The sequence below is a fragment of the Ursus arctos genome, unplaced genomic scaffold, assembly GCF_023065955.2.
Source record: "Ursus arctos isolate Adak ecotype North America unplaced genomic scaffold, UrsArc2.0 scaffold_34, whole genome shotgun sequence".
Classification (NCBI taxonomy): domain Eukaryota; kingdom Metazoa; phylum Chordata; class Mammalia; order Carnivora; family Ursidae; genus Ursus; species Ursus arctos.
In genome coordinates this window covers 24,068,634-24,093,066 of record NW_026623030.1, presented here as the reverse complement: position 1 = coordinate 24,093,066, position 24,433 = coordinate 24,068,634, and the positions used below count along the sequence as shown (strand labels likewise).

The 24,433-nt window shown below is 56.9% G+C and overlaps 1 protein-coding gene across 1 annotated transcript; it reads right to left on the bottom strand.

The window, feature by feature from the left end:
• Nucleotides 1-556: 556 nt before the first annotated feature.
• On the bottom strand, nucleotides 557-24,427 carry SETD1B (SET domain containing 1B, histone lysine methyltransferase). Its single transcript, XM_026514829.4, has 17 exons — nucleotides 24,344-24,427; nucleotides 23,674-23,861; nucleotides 23,343-23,441; nucleotides 22,432-22,702; nucleotides 20,203-20,315; nucleotides 17,870-19,108; nucleotides 13,483-14,310; nucleotides 12,851-13,112; nucleotides 12,413-12,771; nucleotides 12,220-12,325; nucleotides 11,164-11,652; nucleotides 8,572-9,825; nucleotides 7,523-7,689; nucleotides 5,525-5,656; nucleotides 5,312-5,431; nucleotides 5,097-5,234; nucleotides 557-3,155 (listed from the first exon to the last, which is right to left on the bottom strand). The coding sequence occupies exons 2-17, from the start codon at nucleotides 23,845-23,847 to the stop codon at nucleotides 2,982-2,984; spliced, it is 5,925 nt and encodes a 1,974-aa protein (XP_026370614.2). The 5' UTR covers nucleotides 23,848-23,861; nucleotides 24,344-24,427; the 3' UTR covers nucleotides 557-2,981.
• Between the last annotated feature and the right edge of the window lie 6 nt (nucleotides 24,428-24,433).

Sequence of the window (24,433 nt, the reverse complement as noted above, 5' to 3'; positions counted from 1 at the left end):
AACTCTCCACGGACCCCGTGGCTACCCCGCCACTGGCTCAGGCACAGTTGAGAACTACGGGGCACAGAAGCTCTGGAATACCACAAACACTGGATTCACTTAATGCTTCTTAACTTGTGACTATTTTAGTCCTCGAATGCAAACCAGAGGGCTGTCTCCTTAAAAGGAGTGGTGAACATCTTTGAGGTACCACCTTTCCAATTTCTTCCAGTGAGAGCAATAGGATATTTGAGCTTGTTTCCTAATTGCAAGCCTTTAGCGGTGTTAGATACCTAAGATTTTAAGAAAAGTTTTAGAAGCAAAACTTAAAAGCAAAAAAAACCTTGAAAGGTCTAGTCTGACTATAACTTGGCCGAGTTCACAGAACCCACCTAGCAAGCTCAGTTTAAGATCCACCGGTCTGAGTGGACCACGCCACACCTAGCTCCTTCTATCCCCTGAGCCTAGCCAGGCCACCCTCCCTGTGAGCAGGGCATGCCCCATCAGAGAGAGAGGAGGAAGAGAGGGAGAGAGGAGAGCAAGAGAGACGGCGTTATCTGTAAGAAAAGTCAGTATATTTATGGTTTGCTTTATAAAAGTTACTATAATACAATGGTACATAGTATTGAATTCACAAAAATATGAACAAATATTTACAGCAAGACACACCCACAACGGAAACACTTCTCTTCAAAACAAGTTACATACGGATGACAGAGTCTATATGCACAAACATCCCTAAAACTTATGGGTTCTCTTCTTTGCAGGAGGAGAGAGGCAGGGAGGGAGGGGACAAGAAAAAAAAAAAAAAAAGGCAGAAACCCCCAACTTTTCAAAAGCAAAGATTTGTTCAATGAAAACAAAGGCATTGAAAGAAAAAATGAGCCATGTTTCTGGATATGGCAAACCATTTTGGGGGCGGGGCGGGGGTTCCTGGGGACAGGAGGGTGCAGCCCCTCGCCAGTTGGGCAAGGTGAGGCCAGGGTGAGAGGTGAGGCTGGCCCCCAACCCTGGTTTCCTCACATCCCCCTCCACTTCTTCTCTGGGGAGAGGGGTGAGAATGAAGGCAGCCCCTTGGGGGCTGCACGAGTAACTGAAGTCAGCCATCTCTACAAACTACACATTTCCTCATGTGAAAAATAAATATTTCCTCAGTTGCACAATTAGGCAAAAAACCGCAAACGGAAGAGAAGGTTGCCGCTGTGCCCAGGTCCCTCCTCTGTGTCTTTAATGCCACCGATTTCATCGACCTTGAAACTGGTGGGCACAATCTCAAACAGGGAGGGCATGGGGTCAAGAAATTAAAAAAAAAAAAACAAAAAAACACAACAAAACCACCAACAACAAAAAAGGAGAAAAATAACAATTCTTTGTACAGAATTTACATGATAACAAGCTTGACACAAGCTGAAGATACCAGAGGCCCCGGGCCTGCATCCGCAGGGTGGGGGCGGCCCCGCTGGGAGCTCTCCCGTCTGGGTGAGGATGACTCCTGGTCACAACAGTCACTTTCCAGAAATTATTTACATGCCTGCTCTGCTTTCTGGGGTGCGAGGGACTTGCTTTGTGTGTGTGTGTGTGTGTGTGTGTGTGTGTGAGAGAGAGAGAGAGAGATTTTTGGAAATACAAAGAAATGAGCAAAAAATGTCTTCCCACATGTTTCTACAAGAAACAATGTTCCCGAGAAAAAGTCCTTTATGGCAGCCTATATACAGAAGTTGGTTCTGAACTTCAAAAACCTATTTCTTCCCTTCGTTTTGATTTTATACACGCACAGGAAAAAAAAAAATCCATGGAAATAAACCCTGAAGAGGATGATGGGAAGGGGGTAAAAAGGTTAAGAAAAAAAAAAACCTGTCAGACTTAGATCTGAGTTTTAAAATCTTCTCCAAGATTTTCCTTTCTCTGGGAGAATAATCTTCTCACTCCAAAAATAAATATGCTCTTGCCTTCTTGGGATGAGGGGGCTGCTGGCAGGGGGAGTTGGGGTGTGGGCTAGGGGCAAGCGGTGAAGCTTATAAACAACAACAAAAAAATGCCACATGCGTACGGTCAGAGACCCGTAGTGGCGGGACTGGGGGACCCGCCTGCCCTGGGAGGCCCTCCCGCCCCGGTGAAGGTGAGGGCAGAAGAGAGTAGACAGGACCCTTCCCAGTGCCCCCACGCCCACACTGGGGCCTCCGGGAGGCTCCCTCATTGCTGGCATTCGAATGAGAAAGTAAACACTGAACCCAAGATTTTGGGGGCGGCAGAGTGTGGGGCGGCAGGGAGAACCCAGAGGGGAAATTCCTGCCTGGGACCAGCTTGGCTCCACCAGGGTCTGCGAGGGGAAATGGCGCCCCCAGGCTGCTGGGGAAGGAACAGAAGGGGGGGGTCTTCTCCTCACTGAGTCCTGACAGCAGAGAGGGGGCCTTGCGTAGTGTTCTGAGGTCAGAGCCGTGTGGCCCGACCCCCCTCCTCTCTGCAGCACCTGGCCCAGCACCCTGGCCCGGGGGTTCCGGAACGTGGGCCGACACGCCACCACACCGAGGCCTCTGCAGCCCCCGCCGGGGGTCCCCACTCTCTGATTCTGCTTTCACATTTCAACGGTTAAAATGTCTTTTCTTATGACGAGGAAGAGAGTAAAGAGAAGACAAAACAACATAGCAGCATTCATGGGAAGAGGCAGATGGAGAAGATGGGAAAAGAGAAGGACAGAGACATATAGATGGGGAGTGAGAGACACGGACAGACAGAAGTTTACGCTGGAGTTCAACAAAAATCCTGAAGGGAGCATTTTAAAAAACCAAAGAGACGTGGGCTGGGAGACAGAGAAGCCCTTTCCCACTGAGGGGCTGGAGCTGCGCTGGGTCCTGGGGGTCGTGTTGGGGGCGCCAGGCCCTGACATGGCCGCTGGGTAGGGGACAGCACCTGAAATGGGGGTGGGAGGTGGGGCTGGGCCCCGGCGCCCTGGGGTCCACGCTCGGGAGCCCCAGGGCGGCACGGGCAGCCTTCTGCGGGGCCTAGTTGAGGGTCCCCCGGCAGTTCTCGGAGCCGCACAGGCAGGGGATCTTGACGTCCTCGATGGGGAACTTGTAGTCGTAGGTGATCTCCTCGTTGACGCTGATGTGCTGCTTCGAGTAGATGACAATCTTCTTCTGCGACTCCACCGTGATCACCTTGGCGTAGCAGTTGGGCTGTGGGCGAGGCAGGAGGGGACGGTGAGCCATTGACTCACCCTGCACCCCACCCAGGCCCTCTGCCATGAGGCCCCCCGAAACGTGACCGAGCTCCGGGCCCGAAGCCTGACGAATGTGCCACACGACCCCCATGCCAAGTGGCCACCTGCTCGAGCCTCGGCTGCCCTATCTGGGTGAAAAGGACCCCCTGCCTTTGGTACCAAGTAAGAATGATGATGATGGTAATAATAATAATAAATTGTTCCCCAAGGCTTCAGTTTCCATTTATGCTACAGGTGACTCCCAAAATTCTATTCAGGCCTCACTTCTGAGCTCTAGAGAGGGGCTCAGCAAACGTCGCCCCTTTTAGCAAGTGGGGTTTGACTGGCACACAGCCATCCCCGTTCATTTACCTACTGCCTACAGCTGCTTTTGTTACAATGACAGTTAAAGTAGTTGCTAAGAGATCATCTGGGCCACAAAGCCAAAAAAATTTAGTATTTACTACCAGGCCCTATAACAAAAAGGTTTGCTGGACCCTGCTCCAGACCCAGAAACCAAGCACCTGCTTGGTATCTGCCTTTGGCAGCTCCAGGAGACATTTTTGCCTCTGTAAACTCAAAGCCCAGACTCAAGGGAGTGGCTGGCCATGCCACGTGCCCAGGCCCCCAGGCATCCGCCTCCCCCACCTTCCCCCACCAATGCCGGATCTGGCCCACTGCCACGTCCAGTGGGTTCTACTCCGAAAGACCTATTGATTCTGTCTACTGCTCTCCACCTCCACTGCCAAGCCCCAGTCAGGCCCCCATCATCACTTGGCTGCACTTCAGCGGCTCCCATTGCCTCTCATTCCTCTGAGAAGATCTACTCCTGACCCAGCAGCCAGGAGTAGGAATCTTTCCAGGGAACAGCAGATCCTGTTGTCCGATGGCTCAAAACCTCCCAGTAGCCTGCTTGGCTTTTAGAGAAACTTCTCAGCTCTGCCGGCAAGGCTGAGTGATCTGGCCACCCCAACCCTGCCAACCTCATCCTCTTACCCGCCCGCTCTCCCCCTACTCCGTCCCTACTGCCCACTTTGCGGTCCCTCAAACAGGTGTTCTCCCCTCTAGCGCCTCACTGAGCAGAATGCTTGCCCCACTCATTACCACCTGGGCGAGACCCTCCAAACCCTCAGGTCCCATAGGAGAGGCAAGCAAGTCCCTCCTGGCCCAGGTGACGGGAGAGCTAGCTGTGTCAGCACACTCAGAGGGCCTGCACTCAGGAACACACCGGTTCTCCCAACAACCGACAGGGAAGGACTGTTACCATCCAGATCAGGAAACCGAGGCACTGACACATTACGTAACCAGCCTCGGTCGCTTGCCGAGTAGTGATGTCATGACTCGAAGCAAGAGTCTGGCATCGTCGCCCTGGAGCTCGCCTGCCCGTCTGACGCTCCCTATGCTTGTCCCCAGCATGAGAATCACCCTCGTTACCAACACTCCCTGCCTCTTGGCCAGCGCCGCCCCCCACCATCACCACTAGCCGCCGTGACTATTCAGGTTCAACTGCATTAGACGAGAAGCTCCTATCCTCGGGGGCCCTGGCCACACTGCAAGTGCTCCGCCGCACACGCAGCCCGCACCACGCCGGCGGTCAGCACGGTGCAGAGCGTTTCCACCGCGGCACAACTTCTAGCGGACCCCGCTGCCCCGGAAGGGGAGCCCTCCGAGGGCTGAGCCCAGCGCAGAGGACGACCGCTCTGACTGGGAAGCGAGGACCACTTCCTGGGCACCGGGGGTCTCACTGTGCTCTTCTTTCAGAAGAAAACTGAAGCTCAGGGGAGAAATACTCTGAATACAAGGTCCACCCCCACCCCACCCCCATCACTCTCAGGTGACCAGAGCTTGGGAAGGAGGCCCCGCCGATCCGGTGCCAGGAGTTTCTGGGGGCGGCCGCGGCCCTGCGCCAGCCACTCACGTTGCAGCTGTGGTTGATGAAGCGTGCAAAGTTGCCGCACTTGGTGGCATCGATGATGGTGTCGTGGTCCACCCGGAACATGTAGCTGCTGCCAATGCCCTCGTCCTCGTAACGCTTTTCCCGCATGTCCGCGATCACCTGGCCGGGAGGAGGCCTCAGTCCGGGCTGGACCGTCCCGCCCCCACCCGACGCCCAGCCCACCGGGCAGCGCCTACCTGGCGGATGTTCTGACCCACGTACTCGATGACCATCTCGTCAGCCGCGATGGGTTCCATGGCGAACAGGCCCCAGTCGTGAATGTGGCTCTTGCAGAATTTGAGCTTCTTCTTCCGGAACTGGGGGAGGGAAGGAGCGGAGAGGTGAAAGCCCCGGTCTCAGTCCCGCGGGCTGCCCCCCATTCCGCTACCCTGGGCGGGGCCCCGCCTCACCTTGAGCTGGTTGAACTTGAGCAGGTCACTGTCACAGCTGCCAGTGAAGGAGGACAGCAGACGGCGCTGCTCAGAACGCCGCTCCGAGCCCGCCCGAGTGGAGGCATGAGGCTGCGCCGGGATGCTCATGCCCTGCGAGGACGACGGCCACACATCAGGAGGGGCGTGGCTGGCCGCGGTTGGGGGAGCTGGCCTACTCACCGTGGTACTGGGTACCTGTGTCCCTATCGCATCCTTGGCGGACCCACCCTAAGCTCTGGTTCCCCGTCTTCCAACTTCCCAGTTTCCTTGCTCTGGGCTTGTCTGTGCCTGTCCCAGCCCTACTTGTCAGCTCTCCTCTTTGCTGCTCCTTCCTGCCAGAATCCACATGTGCTCAGCGTCCTCCAGGCAAAGCAAACAACACACCTTTCCCTTCACACTTGCCGTCTTTCCCATCTCAGCTAGAAGATCTGGAAATGCCTCCACTTTCAGGAGGGAAGATGCTGGGTGTCTATCCACCCCAACCCCCGTCACTCTCTTGGGGGCCTCTGATTTTTCCACATATTGGACATCATGGCTCCTTCCTCAACATCCTCACATCCCTTCCTTCCCTTGGCCGTCCTCGTCCTCTGCCCTCCTCCCCACACGCCCTCTCCCTAGGTGAGCTCACCCCTGCTGTGACCTTCCCTTAACGTTTCTGTCCTGATGACGAGAAGGCCCCCTCCCAGGCTCTCTACTGTGCCCCAAAATCCAACTGCCTAGCAGACCTTAATACCTGGATGTTCCACAAACCCCAAAACTCAAGCTCCTCACCTCAGTGCTTGGCATCCAGCTTCCTAGTTCCCCAAGCCGGACCCAGCAACGTCCCAGCCAGTTCCTTTGTCTCCTACGGCCAATCTGGCCCCCAGTTCTGTCCTTTTGGGTTCCTAATATTCTACTATTCCTAATATTCTTTCAAACACACCCACTTTTTTCTCACGGCAAACACAGGTGAACCTACCCATGTGTTTGGATTGGGAATGGCAGCAATTGTGCCACAGTCTCCCCTCAGGACCCCTGCAGTCAACTCTCCACATGGCAGCCAGTATGAGCTTTGAAAATCATGGGCTGAGCCATGTCACCGTCACCCTCTCTCTGGAAACCCCCATGCAGCTCGCTGTCACACACAGAATACAAATCTAACCTCATCACCACAGCCTCCAGGGCCCTGATGACCTGTTCTCTGTCTCTGGCCTCAACTAGTCTTTCCTTCCCTTTCTCATGCCACCTGAGAGCCTCCCCACCTCAGGGCCTTTGCACATGCTGTTCACTCTGTGCACGACTTCCAGACTTAATGAGTCCCTCTCCTGTTATAACTTTTTTTTTTTTTAAAGTAGCTTTCACATTCAATACACGGCTTGAATTCACGACCCAAAGACAGAGTTGTGTGCTCTACTGACAGAGCCAGCCAGGTACCCTTCCTGTTTTAACTTTTTATTGAAGCCTTTTTCTACTTCTCTGTGGTCTCTCCCAGTTATCCACATGACTCATTTCTTTACTCCATTCAGACCTGGCTCAGCTGTCACCTTCTCTGACCCCTCTGACTCACCAATCCCTAATGTCCTCTCCTGTTTACCCCACTTGAAATTCCATGTTTATCTGTTCACTTGATTATTTCCTACATCCCTTCTAAAAGGTAAGTTCTGCAAGGAAAAGGATTTTGTTTCGTTCATTGCTCTAGACCCAGAACAGTGCCTGGAACACAGCAGGCACTCAATAGACATTTGCTGAATTTAAAAGGAAAGAATGAACCTTCTGGATATGCAACTCCACTCTGCTCACATCCCTGATGAAAACCTCAGAGGCTCCCACTTCTCACCCTCGCCTTACTTTTCCAACCTGAGCACCCAGGTGAGTAACACCCTCTGTGCCAGCCCCTCTGACTCCACAACCCCCCATGCTGCCTGGCACCCTAGCCCAGAGTCCCCACCCCCTACAGCCTGGGAGGCTCCAATGTGTCCGGGCGCCTGATGGCAATACCTGAGTGTCTGTTGGGGGCTCATCGGTGCTGGCGCGGCTACTGTTGAGGTATCTGAGCTTGTCCTTCTTGTCGATGGTATAGAAGCCCTCGCTGCGGGCACAGCCCGTCACGTGCTCACGGATGCCATCGTCCCGTTTCTTTTTCTTAGCTGAAGAGAGGCTGGTGGGTGGGTGTGGGTTAAGGGCCACATGGACATTCTTGGAAAGCCCCTCCCAGTCCTTCTGAGACCAGTCCCACTGGGCCCAGCCTCCCTACTCTCAGGAGATCAGGGCTGATCTCCAAGCCCCACAGCTAAGCCACTCCCATGAGGCTGTCCACTGGCCAACACTACTGATGGTCCCAACTCCATCAGGGGTACCTAGTTGCATGGTGCTGGGCCTTAGCCACTTTCTGCCTCAGTTTCCCCATCAGCAAACTGGGGCAATAGCAATGCCTCTCTGAATGATTACATATGCTTAGGCACTTAGCAGACTTCCTGAAACAGAGGAAGTGCTCAGTAAATTAGTCTGATATAGTGGGGATAATGACCGCTCCAACTTGATAGTGTTGTCAAGAGTGGTGAGAGTAATAACCAACTATCAGGGTAGCATCATGGTCCAGAGCCCAGATTCTGGAGGCAGATTTGCCTGGGTTCCACTCTCAGCTCTGCCACTTCATAGCTGTAGGACTTTGGGCAGGTCAGTTAACCTCCCGGAGCCTCGGTTTCTGCATAAATAAAATGGGAATAATAGCCCCTACCTCACTGGGCTGTTGGGAAAATTAAGTTAGGTGATGAGGGGGGCTAGGAAGAGTGGGCCCCCAGTCTCTGCTACTGTGATGTTGTACAATCACGTTGCTACATTTGCCCCAAGACCTGCTAACTCTGGGGGTGAGATGGGCCTGGCACAGGTGTGTTTCACAGTGCCAGTGACACCTCCATATGGAGCCTGGCATGGTGCCAGCACAGACACCGCTTGGTGACGGGGATTTGTGCTGGCACCTTCACGGGTATCCTGGGAGATAGGGCCCAGGGAGGTGGGCGAGCACCGTGCCCCGTCGGCTAGGATATAGGGATGGTAAACCCAGAGTGTGTCATTGAGCCAGTCCATGCCATTGTCCTGCTGCAGCAGCCGCTCATAGGTGACACACAGGAAGCGGATGTCCTCCTCATCGATGCCACCATTCCAGATGTCATACAGGATGGTCATCTCCTCGAACTCAGACCGGGGCCGGAAGAGGGGTTGTGGTGGCGAGAGCTCGGGCGAGGCTGGGGCCACCAGGTCCTCGTGGCGCTTCTTAGGCGGCCGGCGACAGGGCCCCCGAACCTTGGCCAGGTCCATGAACTCCTCAGTGACCTCATCGCGCCCGCGAGGGCCTGGAGGGATGGCCTCGGAGGGCCACTGGTTCTCTAGCTCCTTAAAGGGCAGCTTGGTGGACTCAACAGGGGGTGGCGGTGGGGGCGGAGGAGGCTGCGGAGGCAGGGGCGGTGGGGGGGCTGGGATTCCCGCATTCCGAAAGTCCAGGGTCACGGCCCGGGGGTCATGGGTGCTGGGAAAGACAGGGGTCTGTGGCTGGCCTGGCAGGAGCAGAAAGTCCCTGCCGAGGGTGGCCCCTGCTGGTGGCCGGACCAAGGACCCATCCAAGGAGAGCACAGCCGGCGGGGATCGCCGGGGCCTGCCCGGCTTCCTCTTGATAGGGGGTGGGCAGGGGGCCAGTGGTGCGGGCAACAGAGGTGGCAGCTGGGCAGGGGCCCGTGTCTGGGCCCGCAGGACGGGGACAGGTAATGCCAGGGGCAGAGGCAGGGGCAAGGGCAGGGGGAGAGGCAGGCCCGTCTCCAGGAGCACCGGGGAGGCCAGGGGGCCAGATCGCTCATCGCGCCGGCCAGCTGGGAGGGGACAGACAGGCAGGAGCAGGGGCCCGCCAGGCTCGGGGAAGGTGGGTGTGAAGCTGAAGTCCCGACCAGGTGTCCTGGGGAGGCCCCCACTGCTCAAGCTGGGGGACTGGGATGGGTAGGAAAAGGGACTGCCGGGCACCTGTGGGGAACTCAGTGACAGGCCGCTGCTGCCCCCCGACAGTGGGGGCTCCCCGCTCGGCGTGGCCGGCACCGTCTCTGTACTCTGTGACTTGGCCAAGCTGCCACAGAGGCCCGGAGTACGTGGGGGCTGCTCCTCTGGAGGGGGCTCCAGAGGGACGGGTGGGTGTGGGGGGTCTGGGGTCTCAGGCTCTGGTGGTGGGCTAGGCGGCCGGGGCGGTCGAGGGGGTGGTAGTGGCGGCTGCAGGGGTAAGGAGAGCAGTGTAGGGGGCTCCACTTCCAGGTCATCCTCTGCAAAGAGGTGGGCAAAAACCAGACCATTACTATTCAATTCGAACATCTCTTGGTGCCCTATTTAAGCTCCCCTACTATGTGCTTAATACCTGACCTCACAGCCCTCTGAGCCCCCTGGAGTTCTGTGTATATGGGGACTGTCCCCCAATAGCTAAACTACTCAAGGCTTCTCAGTGCTCAGCTCAGTGTCAGGCACACAGTAGGTCCTTGATAAATGATGGTGGAATAAATGAAAGACATAAGGAGACATGGCTGCTAGCCTTTGACATTATGTCCTTAGAATGGTGTTCTTGTGAACTGGGAATGTCCTGTAGACCAAGAAAATGAGCTCTGCTATTGAATAAAATTCAACAAGTCCCTTTTCTGCAGAACTTATCAGAGCCTTTCTCCTAGCATTTATCTCCATTGTCATATAATACATTTTTCTAGCTTATGTGCTATCATTTATCACCCAGCCCTAGAATGTAAGCTCCATGAAGGCAGCTATTTTTGTCTGTTTGGCCCACTGTTGTATTGTCAGTGCCTAAAACAGTACTAGGGACACAACATAGGCTTAATAAGTACCTGTGACAATACTCACAGAGTTGTGGTTCTGTAGCCAAATTATACAGAATTAAAGAAAATACAACAGGTTTTTTTCCTGAAAGACTTATTAGAGGTATGAACTAACCACACATTGCTAAGTAAGTTTAAATTAATCAAACTTAAATAACATTACAAATTCTCTTCCACCTGCCACACTTCAAGTACTCTTAGCAACGCTGTGTCTAATGGCTATGGTACTAGACAGGGCAGAGAGAGGACATTTCTATCACTGCAGAAAGTTCCACTGGACAGTATGCTGGAGCTTCGAATATGGTTTGTGTAGGTCCATAAAGGTGGGAGGGGGCAGTGTTCACAGCCCCTCTCGCCTGGCCCAGCATCCCAAAGCCTCCCCGACCTGCCTGTCACTAAAATGACCATGCACGGCTACCTCCCCAACCCTCCCCCCAACCTTTCTGGGAGCATCCCATAGGACTAATGGGCCAAGGACCAAACCATGGGGAACTACTGGCACTGAGGATGGGGACAGCAGCAGTTCCCCCAGGGGACTATCTGGAGTTCTGGTCAGGTGCCAGGCTCCACGCTGGCACATTATGTCCCCTGACTCTGTCCTCCCTATGACCTCACGGGGGAGACACTATCCACTGATCCCATGTTACAGATGAGGAAACCGGAGCTTGGGAAGGTTCAGCGATTTACCCAAAGGCGCCTGGGCTCATTCTGTTGGTGAGGACATCCTGTCTCCATCCCCACCACCCCACGGGGCGGGGGGGGGGGGGGGGCTGGTGTTACCTGGGGTGCGCTCTGGGGAAGGCGGGGGCCGGGCCTCCATCTCTCCAGCAGGGGGCTCTGGAGACAGCAACCTGGCCCCTTCCTGCTTCAGGCCCTGCTCCTCGGGGGGCTCCTTGCAGCTAGCCAGCTCCTCGACACACACAGGCAAGGGGGGCTCTTCCAGCATGGGGGTCCGCTCCTCGGGGGCTTCACCCTCAGCCTCGATGTCCACCTCCTCTTCCATGACCGAGGACTCCGTCACAGGTGCCCCTGTGGCCACATCCTCCTCAAAGTCCTCGTCGGGAGCCGCAGGAGCCATACTTTCATCTGCTGCTGCCTCTTCCTCCTCCTCCTCCTCCTCCTCTTCCTCCTCCTCCCTTGCCACCAGCTCCTCTTCATCCTCTGAGGACGATGACGAGGACTCCGAGCTTGATTCGAACTCAGAAGACTCAGAACTCTCGCTGGAGGACCCGGCTCCAGCCTTGGAGGTGGCGATGCTCACTGTCTCCTCTGGGCAGGGGACACAGGCAGGGGCCCTTCAGCATCTGCTGCGCCCCGCCAGGGGCTCCGCCAAAGCTCTCAAGCTGGCGGCGCCTGGGCTGAACGTGGCCCTCAGGTACCTGGGCCACAAGTGCGTGTGCACGCTCACACAAGTGCTTATCTGTGGTGACCAGTCACTGTTTTAAAAAACTGAGGTGAATCCACAGAACGTAAAACGAACCATTTTAAGGTGAATTCATTCAGTGATATTTAGTATATTCTCAGCGCTATACAACTGCCTCTAGTTCCAAAACACCCTCACGAGCTCAAGAAACCCAACACCGTCAGCGTGATGTCACCCCTCTGCCCTCCCACCCTCAGAGCCCAGCAAGCACTGGTTTACTTTCCGTCTCTATGGACTGATCCACTCTGGACGCGTTAATATAAACGGAATTGTATCGTACGTCATGTGTGCATGTAATGAGTCTACATTTTGAAGGCAAGAAATCTTGCCCCAAAAGTTGCTGAAAGCCGCTCAGGCTCTGCTCCGTGGGGGGACCCTGGGCCAGGCCAGGCACCTCAGCCTGCTCCACTCACCTCCGTCCGAGTCCCCTTCTTCCTTCTCACTCGCCTCCGACAGGGCTACGTCCTCATCGTCATTCTCAGACTCATCCTGGTCATCACTGTCTTCATCGTCATCATCCTGGGGGAGGGGGATGGGAGGCAAGGGTGAGCCGACGGGGCCCCCTCCCCTGGCCCAGCACCCCAGGCCTCCCCAACCCAAATATACCTTATCTGACATGGATGAGGTCGAGGAGGAGGAGACCTGGCTCCTGGGGCCTTCCTCCTCCTCCTCCTCGTCATCCTCTTCCTCCTCCTCTTCTTCCTCTCCGTCCTCTTCCTCCTCAGTGCTTTCCCGCTCCTCCTTGTCGGAGGCCGAGGATGAGGGTGAGGTTGTGGAGGAGCCCGAGGACGAGGACGCCGATGATGACGAGGACACTGACAGTGACTCCTTCTCGTCCTCCTCCCCACCACTGTCCAGCTCCAGTGGCCGGGCTGGCCGTCGCCGCACGCCCACACCCTTGGGGTCCCGCTTGGTGAGCTCGCAAGGGGCATCCGCCATGTCCCGGTCCCGTTCACGCTCTGACTCTGAGGGCAGAGAGGGGTGTCTGAGCCAGGCTGGGGGACACTGGAGGAGATCCCAGCACCAGGTGATGGGTGCATATACCTTCATCTTCCTCATCCACAGAGGTTGAAGGCCGCAGGCGCTTCTGGTCACCAGAAGAGGCTGTGTCTGGCGGCTCCTTCCTCTTGACCTTGAAGGAGGGCAGGCGGATGGCCCCGCGCAGCCCGATGCCCAGGCCGAGGCCCTCGTAGCCCAGGCCCTCACCCTTGCCCCACGATTCCAGCAGGCACGAGGCGATGCGGTCCTTGGGCTTTGGCCTGTCCTCGTCCTTGTGCTCGCCTGACTTCACTGGGGTCAGTGAGGCCTGGGGTGCCAGAGAGGAGGAGACTGTCACCATGGTTATGGGGCAGCCCTCTCTTAGCAGCCCGCCTTCCCTCAAAAGTGACAGCCACACCGTCACTGATACTTCCTTCCCACAAAACTGGCTGCCCTTTGTGCCCATGGCTCAAGACACTGCCAGCACCTCACCCGGCCTCACTGAACCTCCACGTCCTCACCCGCAGAGCAGGCTACACGTGGCCAGTACACAGCCGTGTCACCGACACACAAGCTTCACCAAGTAACACTCACACTGTCCTATTGGAGTTACAGGCAGTACTGTTTCTAGTAACACGCCTCAGGAGAGGACGGGGTGCCGGCCGGCCGCCCTGGGACACCCCGCGCCTGCTGCCTACCTTGGCCATCCGCTCCTTCTTGTCCCACCACTCGTCGAAGGCCCGGAAGGCCACCACCTCCACCATCTTGCGGTTCAGGTCGCGCTTCATGATGGCCTTGAGCTCTTTGAGCACCACCAGCAGGACGCCATCAACAGTGGCCTTGTGTGGGTCCTCCTGGCGTGGCACATAGCCTGGTGGCGGCACTGATGGGTCAAACTTGGGGAGGGGTGGCCAGGGCTGCCCGCGGCCTGGTCCGCTGTTGCTCAGGGAGAACGGGCCCCGGTAGGGCGGCAGGTTGACAAACTGCAGCCCAGCTGAGGCCGCCGCCGCCGCCGCGGCCATGAAGGGTGGGTAGGGGCAAGCGCCCTGGCCGGTCATCAGACGGCTCAGCATCTGCGTTTGCATCTGGAAGGACATGGGCATGCCGCCCCACTGGCCACCCAGCACGTGGCTCATATCCACCTGCATCACGGGAAACAGCCCTGGAGGGAAGGGTGGCAGCGGCGGCAGGATGGGCGGGGGTGGGACGCCAGGTGGGGGCGCTGGCAGGGGTGGTGGGGGCACTGTCACAGCTGGGTGGGCCGGGGGCGGTGGGGGCGGGGGCGGTGGCAGAGGTGGGGGCATGGGGAAGCCTGGCTGTGGCGGGGGCGGTGGCGGGGGTGGGGGCAGTGGTGGGAAGCCGGGGGGTGGGGGCAGCGGCAGGGTCGGAGCCAGCACAGAGGGGGCCGCCACAGCCGCCGCCCCTGGGGTCACCACCATGGGTTTGGGGCAGTCGGCGCTGGTGATGGGGGCTGAGGGCATCTCATCATCCGAGATCTCCATGTCCTCGCCCGAGGACTGCTGGCCCTGCAGGGAGAGCCAGGAGAGAGTGGTGAGGTTAAGCCCGGGAGACCAAGCTGGCTCTTAGAACCGTTCCAAACACCAGAAAGTCACAGAAGCCTTCCACCAGACTCAGGAGCAACATGGATTCTGGTCGCCTCCCTTATGGACCACGTGGCCTTGGCCAGTCACTTAACCTTGCTAAGCCCCAGTCTCCCTCGTTTGCATAATAGGCACCTGCCTCACGGTTTATGAGGATTCATTCATTCATTCAGCAAACACTTGCTTGGCACCTGCTATGGGCCAGGCACTGTTCTAGGTGCTGGGGACACAGCAATGAACAAGACAGACAAAATTCTTACTCTCATGGAGCTAAACTTCTAGGGGGAAGAGGCAAAGAATAAGAAGAATGAAGGTGTGAAATACATAGCCCACCATGGAGAAAAAGGAAGCTGAAGAGGGAGACAGGGTGTGAAGAGGGAAGCAGATTCTGTCAGTTTGAGAGATTCTATTTCCATTTGTACTCAGAGAAGGTAACACTAAGTATTAACAGTGCTTCCTATGTCCAACCATCTTTCTAAGGACTTGATGTATATATTAACTCAGTTAGTCCTCAGAACGACTCTACAAGGTAGATCGTTATGTCCATTTTTACCGAGGACACTGGAACACAGAAAGCTTAAGTAACTTGCCCAAGGCCACAGAGCCACTAAGAGATGGAACCAGGATTCAAACCAGTAAGTGGCGCCCCAGCCTGCCGTCCTTCCCCCAGCCTGCCATCCTTCCTCACTGCAACAAAGAGGGCCAGGTGGCCAAGGGGACGTTTGAGCAACAAGGGTTAGCAGCTTTAAGGCCATATAAACAGGGGGTATGTCTTTATTTTCCTTAGTTATTGTTTGCATCTAGTCTTGACTGCACACTTAGTGTGGGCCAGTGTGGGGCTGAACGCTGTGGGTACACAGTGTTTCATTTCTCGTCTGCACTGAAGCCTTGCGAGGTGGGGGGTCTACTCCAACCCCTCTGACAAGTGAGGAAACACCCCAAGAGCCACTGGCCCAGGAGGCACAGCCAGTCAGAAAGAAGGCTATGACTCAAGCTCAGGATGGACCCCTGTGGAATCCAGGGACATGGTACCAGATGAACAGGGGAGGACCCCAGCTCTGAAATGGGCATGGGCCCCTTTACACTGGGACACAGGGCTTTGGGGAGTTGGACACACAGGCCTGGAACTGGAAGGGGGCACTTTGGTGTACATGATAGAGGTGGAGTGAAAAGGCAGAGCAGGGGTGGGGGAGAGGAGAGCTGGATCAACCCCAGGCTCTAGTGTCGGAACAAGAGGTGAGAAGGTGGCTCAGGTCCTGCCCTAGATGAACCTGGGTGAGAAGACAGGGCCTTTGTAGGTTGGAAGAGACAGAGAGTGCATTTGAAGGCTGAGGGGACGGGGTCTGTAGAGGCTGTAAGGTCAGAGATTAGATCTTCAGAAGAGCAGAGTCCACAAAGGGAAATGGGGGGAGCGCCGCTGGGAGGAGGAATACCAAACTTTCAGCAGCAGTAGGAAGCTCTGGATTTTGCAAGACCCCCCTACACACACACACACACACACACACACCCTCTCTCTCTCCCTCTCCCTCTCCCTCTCCCTCTCAGGGTCCCTAAGCACATGCTGGAGGAGAGGCTGGCAGGTTCAGCAGATTCTCAGGGACAGAGCCCGGGAGATCAGTCCCGGACAGCGCCCAGCTAGGCGAGCGCAGCACACAGAGGGTTAACCCGGCACCGCGGCCAGCCAATCACAAGGAGACCCGGATCCTGCGCTCCAGCCCTCGGCCTGCCCCTCCCTCCGCCCCTCGGGCGCCGGGGGGTGGGGGTGAGAACCAGCGGGAACTAGCCGAGCGCTGAAGTGCTCAGCAGCAGCCCGCGCGGCCGCGCCTGGAGCTTCCCTTTCCCGCACCTCACTTAAGCCAAAGACAGTGTGAGGCAGGTACTTCCACCGTCCCATTTCACAGACGATGAAACTGAGACTCAGAGAGGGAAAGTGCCTTACCCAAGGTCACATAACCAGTAAGTGACAGAGCTGGGTCTCCAGGCTCAAGGACTGGAGCCTGAACTTTTAACCACCAGCCTCTGTGAAGAAAGGGAATGTCCCTCAGTGGGGCTCCCTGCTCTCTCTCCGGAGTCTTCTGTCTGAGCTGGGACAGCCTCCCGGTTCAGTCTGGAGGAGCCCGGGTGCTGCTTTCCAGGCTGCCAGCAGGGGGCTCCCGAGGGCCAGCCTGGACGTTACCAGTACTGTGGTCTTCCCAGGGCTACTGTCCTGGGGCATCCGGACCCCACCTCTCTTGGGCCTCAGTCTCCCCTTCCCTACAGTGACAAGATGGGAGAGCCCAGTCCCTCCGGCTACTCTGGGGTTTCCAGTCCCGGACCAGCCAGTCAGCACAGTAAACATCCCCTAACCCCAGGTAGCAGCAAGAAGAAAAGATGGCAGGCCTGCCAGCCCCCCACCTCTGCACACCTATCAACTCCTGCTCAGACCCCTTGGCACCAGAAACCACTTCCTAGAGCTATGTGGAGGCCTTCTGGAGAGCAGCAGCCACCTGCAGTCCCCTCCTGGGCAGGCCAAGTTCCACTCTGTTCCTCCCTGAGGCAGCCAAACATGCCTAATCAAAGGGTCTGGGAAGGGGGGGACCCTCCTTCCTGCCACCCACAGGGGCAGAGAGCTCAAAGTCCCTGGCTGCTCATGCCCACTGGGCGCACAGGTTTCAACCCAGGTCTTTGGGAGGGCCAGGACAGGTGCTTGGACCAGAAATGGGGAGCAGCAGAGCCAAGGCAAGAGGACTTAATCCTTTCCTCCAACGGTCTGCAGCACACAGCAGCCCCCACCCCAGGCGAGAGGCCAGAGGCCAGAGGCCAGAAATTTGGGTAGTAAGACTCTAGATGAAGATCTATGGAGAATGGTCAATTTTGCCTGTTTCTGGCTGTGGCCCTCCTCCTGGGCTAACTCTTAACTCCTTCACTCCTGGAGACAGAGGGAGAGGGCTATGGGAAATTTCAGTGCCCTCCCTGCCCGCCATGGCTTCCCATCTCTTCAGAGGGCACTAGGTTCTAGGAGACAGTGCTCCAGACCTCCCAGCTGGCCTGGCCTAAGAACGCTCTGGCTAATCCCTCTCCCCAACTAAGCCTGAGTGTCAGGATCAGCTCTGATCACCCACAAGCCACCCAACAGAGGAGGGGATCCAGAACCATTATGACAGTCCATACTGTCTGAGGTCTCAGGAAACTCCTACCCAAAAAGTTCAAGTCAGAACTGATCCCTAGGAAATGTCTTAACTTCCCATACCTAACAGGGGAGCAACAGCTCTAGGTCATGTTTCCCTTCTCTCTATGGCTTCTAGGTTGCTCAGAGCCAAACCCTGGTACTTTTTGCATTCTTTCTTTATTCTCTGTATTTGACCTGTTATTTTAGCTGCCCTAACCCTGTTGTTTCTGTGTTTTAACTAACTGTCCTAAGGGGATAATGTTTCAGAGGAGGAAAGAGGGAGACACAAGATAGACAAAACCAATCCAAGACAGAGGTGGACAGACATGGTGGTACCTCATCCATCTTCTCTGAGGTTGGGGTCCTGTCTCCAGCCAGGTCCAAGGCTACCTCAGTTGTCTGGCCCAGAAGACCAGAAGGGTCCGGAGGGCCTGGCTCCGGAGGGGGCCGGGGCCCCAAGCCCAGGTCAAGCTCATCATCCTCGTCTGAGTCAGGCAGTGGCGTGGGGCTGATATCCTCCAGGCCGGTGCTGGAGGGGCGTGAGGAGGGTGGTGTGGGGCCTCGAAAGCCTGGCTGGGAGTTGGTACCAAAGGGGGCCAGTGGGGAGAGCTGGGAGGAGGAGGAGGAGATAGGGCTGCCCTCCATCTGCAGCTCCGTATCCGAGTCCTGCTCCCGAAGGAAAGGCAGCTTGGTGCGCTGTTCCTTCAGCAGCATCTCTATGCGTGAGTCCAAGCTGTCGTGGGGCTTCTCCAGCCCCGCAGGTGATGACTCCAGCGTAGGTGTGCCTGGACTGTCGCAGGGCTCAGGACTCCAGCCAAAGGTCGGCCGGCCACCCAACTCCATGCTGTTGGCATCGGGAGGTGGTGGGCCAGGAGGTGTGCCTGGCTTCTCCTTGGTCAGGGGCTCAGTGGGTGGCAGGGGTGGGGGCACAGGTGCTCTCCGGAATTCCCCGCTGTCACGGGCCCCAAAGGTGGTTGTGGTGGCGGGCTCCTCAGGGGGTGGGGGAAAAGGGGGCACAGGGGTCTGATACGGAGAGAAAGTCGACTTGAATGTGACTCCGGGAGTGGGGGTTGCTTGGGCAGGTGGTGGAGTGTGGGCGAAAGTGGCCGAATCCTGTGGTTGGGCCTTGAACGGAGGGCCACTACTGCCCCCACTGCTGCTGACTGCCCCAAACGGGAGGTCCATGGAGCCCCTGAAGGCAGCTGGGGCCCCTGACACTGCAGTGACCGCACAAGAGTTGTGGACATAATGATGCTCGTGACGGCGGTTGTAGGCATCTGTGAACTTGCTTTCATGACGCCGGGCCTTGAAGGTCACTGTGGGGTCCTGGCTGAAGAGGTAGGAGGGTGTGGGCTGGCGGCTGGAGTAGCTGGAGTCCTGTGAGAAGGGGGTGCCCAGGCGCGGCGTGAGCGGTGTGCCCTGGCCGTAGGAGTTGGGTGTGTCCAGGCGGCAGCTGGAGTATGCAGTGTCCTGGGAGAAGGGTGTCCCGCCACTAGTGGGGGTGACAGAGGAGGAACCAGACCCACAGCCTGCAGACAGGCTACCATCCTTGAGGCGCTTCAGAGCATCTGACAGCTAGGGAGAGAGAAAGACAGGGGGAGCGGTGAGATCCCTGGGGGGAGTCCTGCAATGGGAGGGCCCTGTTGTCCCCTCCCACTCTGGGGATCTCAGAGCCAAACTGGTCACTCTAGAACTGCAGCACGGTAAATGGAAGGGGCAGCAGGAGACTGAAGAGGAGTTTCTGGATGGTCCTAACTTTTCTCTAATCTTAGGATATCCAGTTATCCTCAAGGAACCTTGAGGATTTTTTATAATCCCTAAAGAAGAGAAAACAGAAGATCCTGACATCTTGGTTTGAACTGGGATTTCCTTCCTGTCTCAGACTGCCAGAAATCAAAGACCTGGGGGCGCCTGGGTGGCACAGCGGTTAAGCGTCTGCCTTCGGCTCAGGATGTGATCCTGGCGTTATGGGATCGAGCCCCACATCAGGCTCCTCCGCTATGAGCCTGCTTCTTCCTCTCCCACTCCCCCTGCTTGTGTTCCCTCTCTCGCTGGCTGTCTCTGTCTCTGTCAAATAAATAAATAAAATCTTAAAAAAAAAAAAAAAAGAAAAGAAATCAAAGACCTTCCAGCAGGAAAAACTATGGTTTGGGGAGTGAGGGGGTGGCCAAGGGCCCTGTTCCCTCTGGTCTCCCAATGTTTTAGGAGTTAAACAGCATGACATGGTTAAAGTGCCTCGAACAATGCAGCAAGTCAGCAAAGAGGCTTCATTCTGGAAAAGCTACTCCTAAGAGCAGCTGAGCTGTTGCTGGGCAAGGGCTCAACTGAGAATCTCCCCATGTGAGGGCGGTCTAGGTGGAAGGCAGTGGTTGGGTAAGGAGTCAATTTTGCTCTGGAAAGAGAGACCTACACTCTGCTTTCTGCGGAGTAACCCTAGGCAGGGTAGAGCACGAGTGCATAGGACATCAGACACGGCAATGGTTCAGCGCCAACACAAAGTAAGCCCTAGTAGGCTGTGGGTCTGTGGGAATCCCAGCCTGGGCAAGGTTAGGCTCCTTTCCCTCCTAGGCTCTAGTGTCCAATGCTGGAGATGGTAAAGTGGGGGCGGGGGCACACCAGAAGCTGGTGATGAGTGGGGGGGGGGGGGGCGCTGATGGTGATATACCCACCTGCAGGGTCTCGTTCACAATTGGAGAGACAGCATCCAGCTCGCCCACTGGGAGGGTCTGGGGTGTGTATCGGCCCGTGACCAACAGTTCGTAGAACCGCATGCGGGTTTCCCCTGTAGGAAGGGCAAGGGAGGGAGGACTGAGGGAGGCTCCAGGTTGGGGCAGACCCCACAGATTGGCTTCCTTGTGGGCCCCTTGTGCCTGAGACCCCAAGCCTGGGCAACTGTGTGACTGTGTGACTGACTGGGTAACCTCCTCTCTCTGCACCTCACTGAGAAGTCCTTTGTGTTCAACAAAGCTGCTAAACTGTATGATTTTTCTGACCTTAAGATTCAGAATTTAATCCTTTATGGGGCTGAGACTCCCCCCAAAAGAGAAATGCCACCCCCAACACAAAGCCTTTTCCTGTCACTTGGGCCATGGGACCCAAACAAAGAGTCAGGTCTTCCCACTTAACAGCCAGAGCCTACAGCAAGTGGAGAGAGCCCGGGACACAGAGGCCACAGTTTGTTGCTAACCATCTGGGGCCAGGTGACCAGCAGAGTTTGTAAAACACACTCTGGCACCACGTTACTGTGAACTCCACAGGCCTCCTCCTCTGACCAGGCTCCCCAGGCTCCCCAGCTCTGCCTGGGACTCAGTGCCACAGAGCCCTGTCTGGCAACCCTCCCCCCACAGCAGAGAGAGGCCTCTATAGACCAGGGGGCCCCAGATTATTGATATTTATAGAGCCCTCTGAGGCAGCTGCTTACATATGCAAAGGAGACACATTCCTTGAGCTACACTTTACACTTTACTGGTCTCTTTCTTGAAATACAAAGTTAGCTGGCAGTCTCTGAGGGCCTCCCACTTTTTTTTTCTTTTTTTTCCCTTTTCAGAAATGAAATTTTGGTGAGAGCTGGCAGCTCCTTAAAATGGCCATGTGACAGGGGAGAGGGCTCCATATTCAATTTTCAGGGAGACATCAGACTGCAGCCACCCAAGGGATATGTAGATCTGGAAGGGTCTGTACTCCCCAGACAGAGACTGAGAAACTAGAGGGAGGGAGAGGGGTACTGTGGCTCAGGCAGGAACCTGGGCTTGTGCTGTGAGGAAAACTCTGAACTAGGTACAGACTTGGCAAGACTTTGTGGGATAACCGTGCCCACCCAGTTCCAGCGTCCCTCCACAAACGCCAGCAAGGGCTTGGAGACCCAGTCAATATGTATTCATTATTAAAAGCAAAAAAGAAGGGTTTGGATTTTCCTGTTTGGGTTTGGTGTGCCCTGGTTGCCCCTAAACTCTAAGCTCACAGAACTCCTGGAAGCTGCCGACCAGGAAGCCCTCCCAGGCAGTATCTCCCAGGAGACCCCAAGAGGCACTGGACCCAACAGTGCCTGCCCAGTTACAGGGCAGGCTGCTCCTCAGGGCACCCTGCACCTTCTTCTATATTGGTGGGAACTTCCCTGGAGAGGCCACAGGTGAACTTTGGGGGATGCCCTAGAGTCCTACGAGCCCCTCTGTCCAGCATCCAGCTTCTCCTCCCAAGAACCTAAGGGAGGAAGGGTGGCTTCTCCAGCCCCACTCTCCCAGCAGCCAGCTCAGAGTGTGCACAGAGTGGAATTCTGGTGCATGGGAGGTGCTGCTGTCTCTTTAAGAGAGAGGAGGGAAGGCACAGTGTCAACCCTTGAGCACCCAGAGCAGCCCGCCCAGCTCTATCGGAACATTATCAATGAAACCACACTCTGGGCCCAGATTGGTTTCCACTTCCAGATGGAAGGGGTAGCCCTGGGGGGGTTGGGACCCTGGATCCTTGGAAGACTCTCTTTTTAGTTGAAGGACCTACCCTTTACGTATTTAAAGGCATTCTAGCGGCTCTCCTTCAGCCCCTCACAAATAAACAAACCCTGCCTCCTCCCCTAACACAGATGGCAACACTGGGGACCGCCTAAACCCAGGCCACCAGGGCTCCGAGAGGGGCCCGCAGGGGTGTCAGTGGTGGGGAAGCCTCTGGGTGGTCCCTAGGGGTACATGCAGTAGCCAAGGACAGCACATTTGGTAAATTATAGCTTGTCTCCTAGCAACAGACAACACATTTAGCTCCATGTGACTCTACCCTCAGGAGGGGGAAAAATAGGGTTGTGGGGGGGTCCCCAACACTACAAGAGGGGCTCTGGGAGGGAAAGGAGTCATAGTGACTGGTCCTGCCTCCCCTGCACCGTAGGTTATCCTAAGCAGGCTTCCGCTCACCTTTAGTGTCCAGCTCCACGTGGATGATATTGCCCATGACTGAGGTGCTGTGCAGGTGCTGAACAGCCTCCTTGGCTCCCCTGACCGTGGCAAAGACCACCTTGGCAATGCCCAAGTGCTTCTTGGTCTTAGGGTTGTACAAAATCTCCACCTCCTCCACCTCCCCATACTTCTTACACATGTCCCTCAGGAAGTTTTCTCGGATGTTATCATTCAGCTTGGCAAATGTCACCTGCTTCGGAGGCACCGGGCCCACGTAGAACTCATCGATCTGGCAGAGACGAGGGGGAAGGGAGTTTGGAGGACATTGAAACCGAAGGAAAACACAACATTCCCCACTCGCATGCCCGTTGAAAACAATGAAGGGTAAAAAATATATTTTTTTTTCGGGGGAAAAAAAATGCACGCGGGCGGGCCCGGGAAGCAGAGGATTAAATCGTTTGGAACGTGGAAGTCCTCTGGGTTCGAAAGGAAAGGGGAAAAAGAAACAGTTTCTCTTTCCCCACCCCCCATTCCGGCCTCCTCTCCCTGCTGCGGGGTCAGGGGCGAACCCTTGGTCTAGGAAGTTGTCCCCCTTAAGCCACAAGGCTGAGAAGGGGGGCGGGTCCCGGGGCAGAGCCGCCCGGCTGGCAGGAGCCAGGTGGGGACCCGGAGCCCCCAGCTGGGCCAACAGGACACTGTATCCGATCCTTGATTACAGTTTCACTGAGTGTTATTCTGTTTACAGTAGCCCAGAGGGGACACCCCTTTCGCTGCCATCTCCCCCTCCCCGCCAAAACTTCCCCGGCCGTGGACGGCGGGAACTCAGAATCTGGCTGGGCTCGGTCAGGACTGGCGTTATTTTCGAACTCAGGGAGTGGGGAGGGGGGAGGAGGGAGGAGGGAGCGTGGGGTCGGGGGGAGGGGTCCTACCTTGAATTTGGGCACCGACAGCTCCAGCTCCTTGTTTTTGGTCCAGATCCCAACGACCCGGGGATCTTCGACAATTTCCACCGGGCGGTTGCTGGACATCTGTGGGGAGGAATGGGGGGGCGGGGCGGAATGGGAGGGCTGGTCCCACTCCCCAGGGGCAGGGGCAGACCCCCTTCTCCAGGCACTTGTCAAACTCCGGGGCTGGGGACCCGGCTGACAGTTGGCCCGGTGGTCGGAAGGGGGGACCCTGGGCCGCTCGGACCCTTTTCCCCCCGCCCCGGGCTCGGCTGGGGGTGGGTGGGGGCGGCTGGGAGGCGCGCCGTCTACTCACCGCCAGGCTGAAATGCTGCCCATCGTAGCGGTACAGTTTATGATGCCCCTTTTTCAGAGCCGGGTCAATCATCAACTTGTAACTTCTCCAATGGTGGTTCCTCCTCTCGCCCGAAGGGCCGGGCTGCGGCGGGGGCTGCTGGTGGTGGTGGTGGGGGGGGTGACTGTTCTCCATGCCGTTAACCCAACCTGAAAACGAGCAAGTTGTTGTCGTCTCCGCGGCGGCGGCGGCCGCTTCTACACACACGCGAAAGAATCAAATCGTCCAGCCCCCACCCCCTCCCACCTTACCAGCGCGCCCCAAAAGGAGCTGTCTCGCCGGCTCCCCAAAAAATAAGAATAGAGCGAGAGAATAACCCTTCCGGGAGAATTAGGCGCCCGCCCGCTCGGCCACCGTCTCGGGGCGGCAGCGAGGGGCTCCCGGGGGCTCCCGGTGCGTGCTGGCGGGGCCCGGGGCGCCCGGAGGACGCGGGCTCCGGCCCATGGTGCCCGTCCGGCCGCCTGGCCGCCCGGCGTGGCGCTCGCTCGCTCGCTCGACCCGGCTCGCGCGCTGGGCTCGCGGCAGGCCTGGCGCCGCCCGCCCGCCCGCTCGGCCGGAGCCGGGGCCGGGGCCGGGGGCTCGGGCCGCCCGGCTGCCGACCGCGGCCTCTCCCTCCCCGAGCCCCGCTTACATCCCCGCCGGGCGCCGGCCTCCCTGCGCCGCCAGCCAGTACATGGTGTCCCCCGCGGGAGCCGAGGCCGGGGCGGCCGGACGGGGGGCC

Bases quoted from the DNA above. Each gene is read 5' to 3' on its own strand.
- SETD1B (XM_026514829.4), bottom strand. From the start codon at position 23,847: ATGGAGAACAGTCACCCCCCCCACCACCACCACCAGCAGCCCCCGCCG. The intron at 22,703-23,342 runs GTAGGACCCCTC...CGTCTCTGCCAG, and splicing joins TGTCGGTGCCCAAATTCAAG to ATCGATGAGTTCTACGTGGG. The intron at 20,316-22,431 runs GTGAGCGGAAGC...CCCTTCCTACAG, and splicing joins CGTGGAGCTGGACACTAAAG to GGGAAACCCGCATGCGGTTC.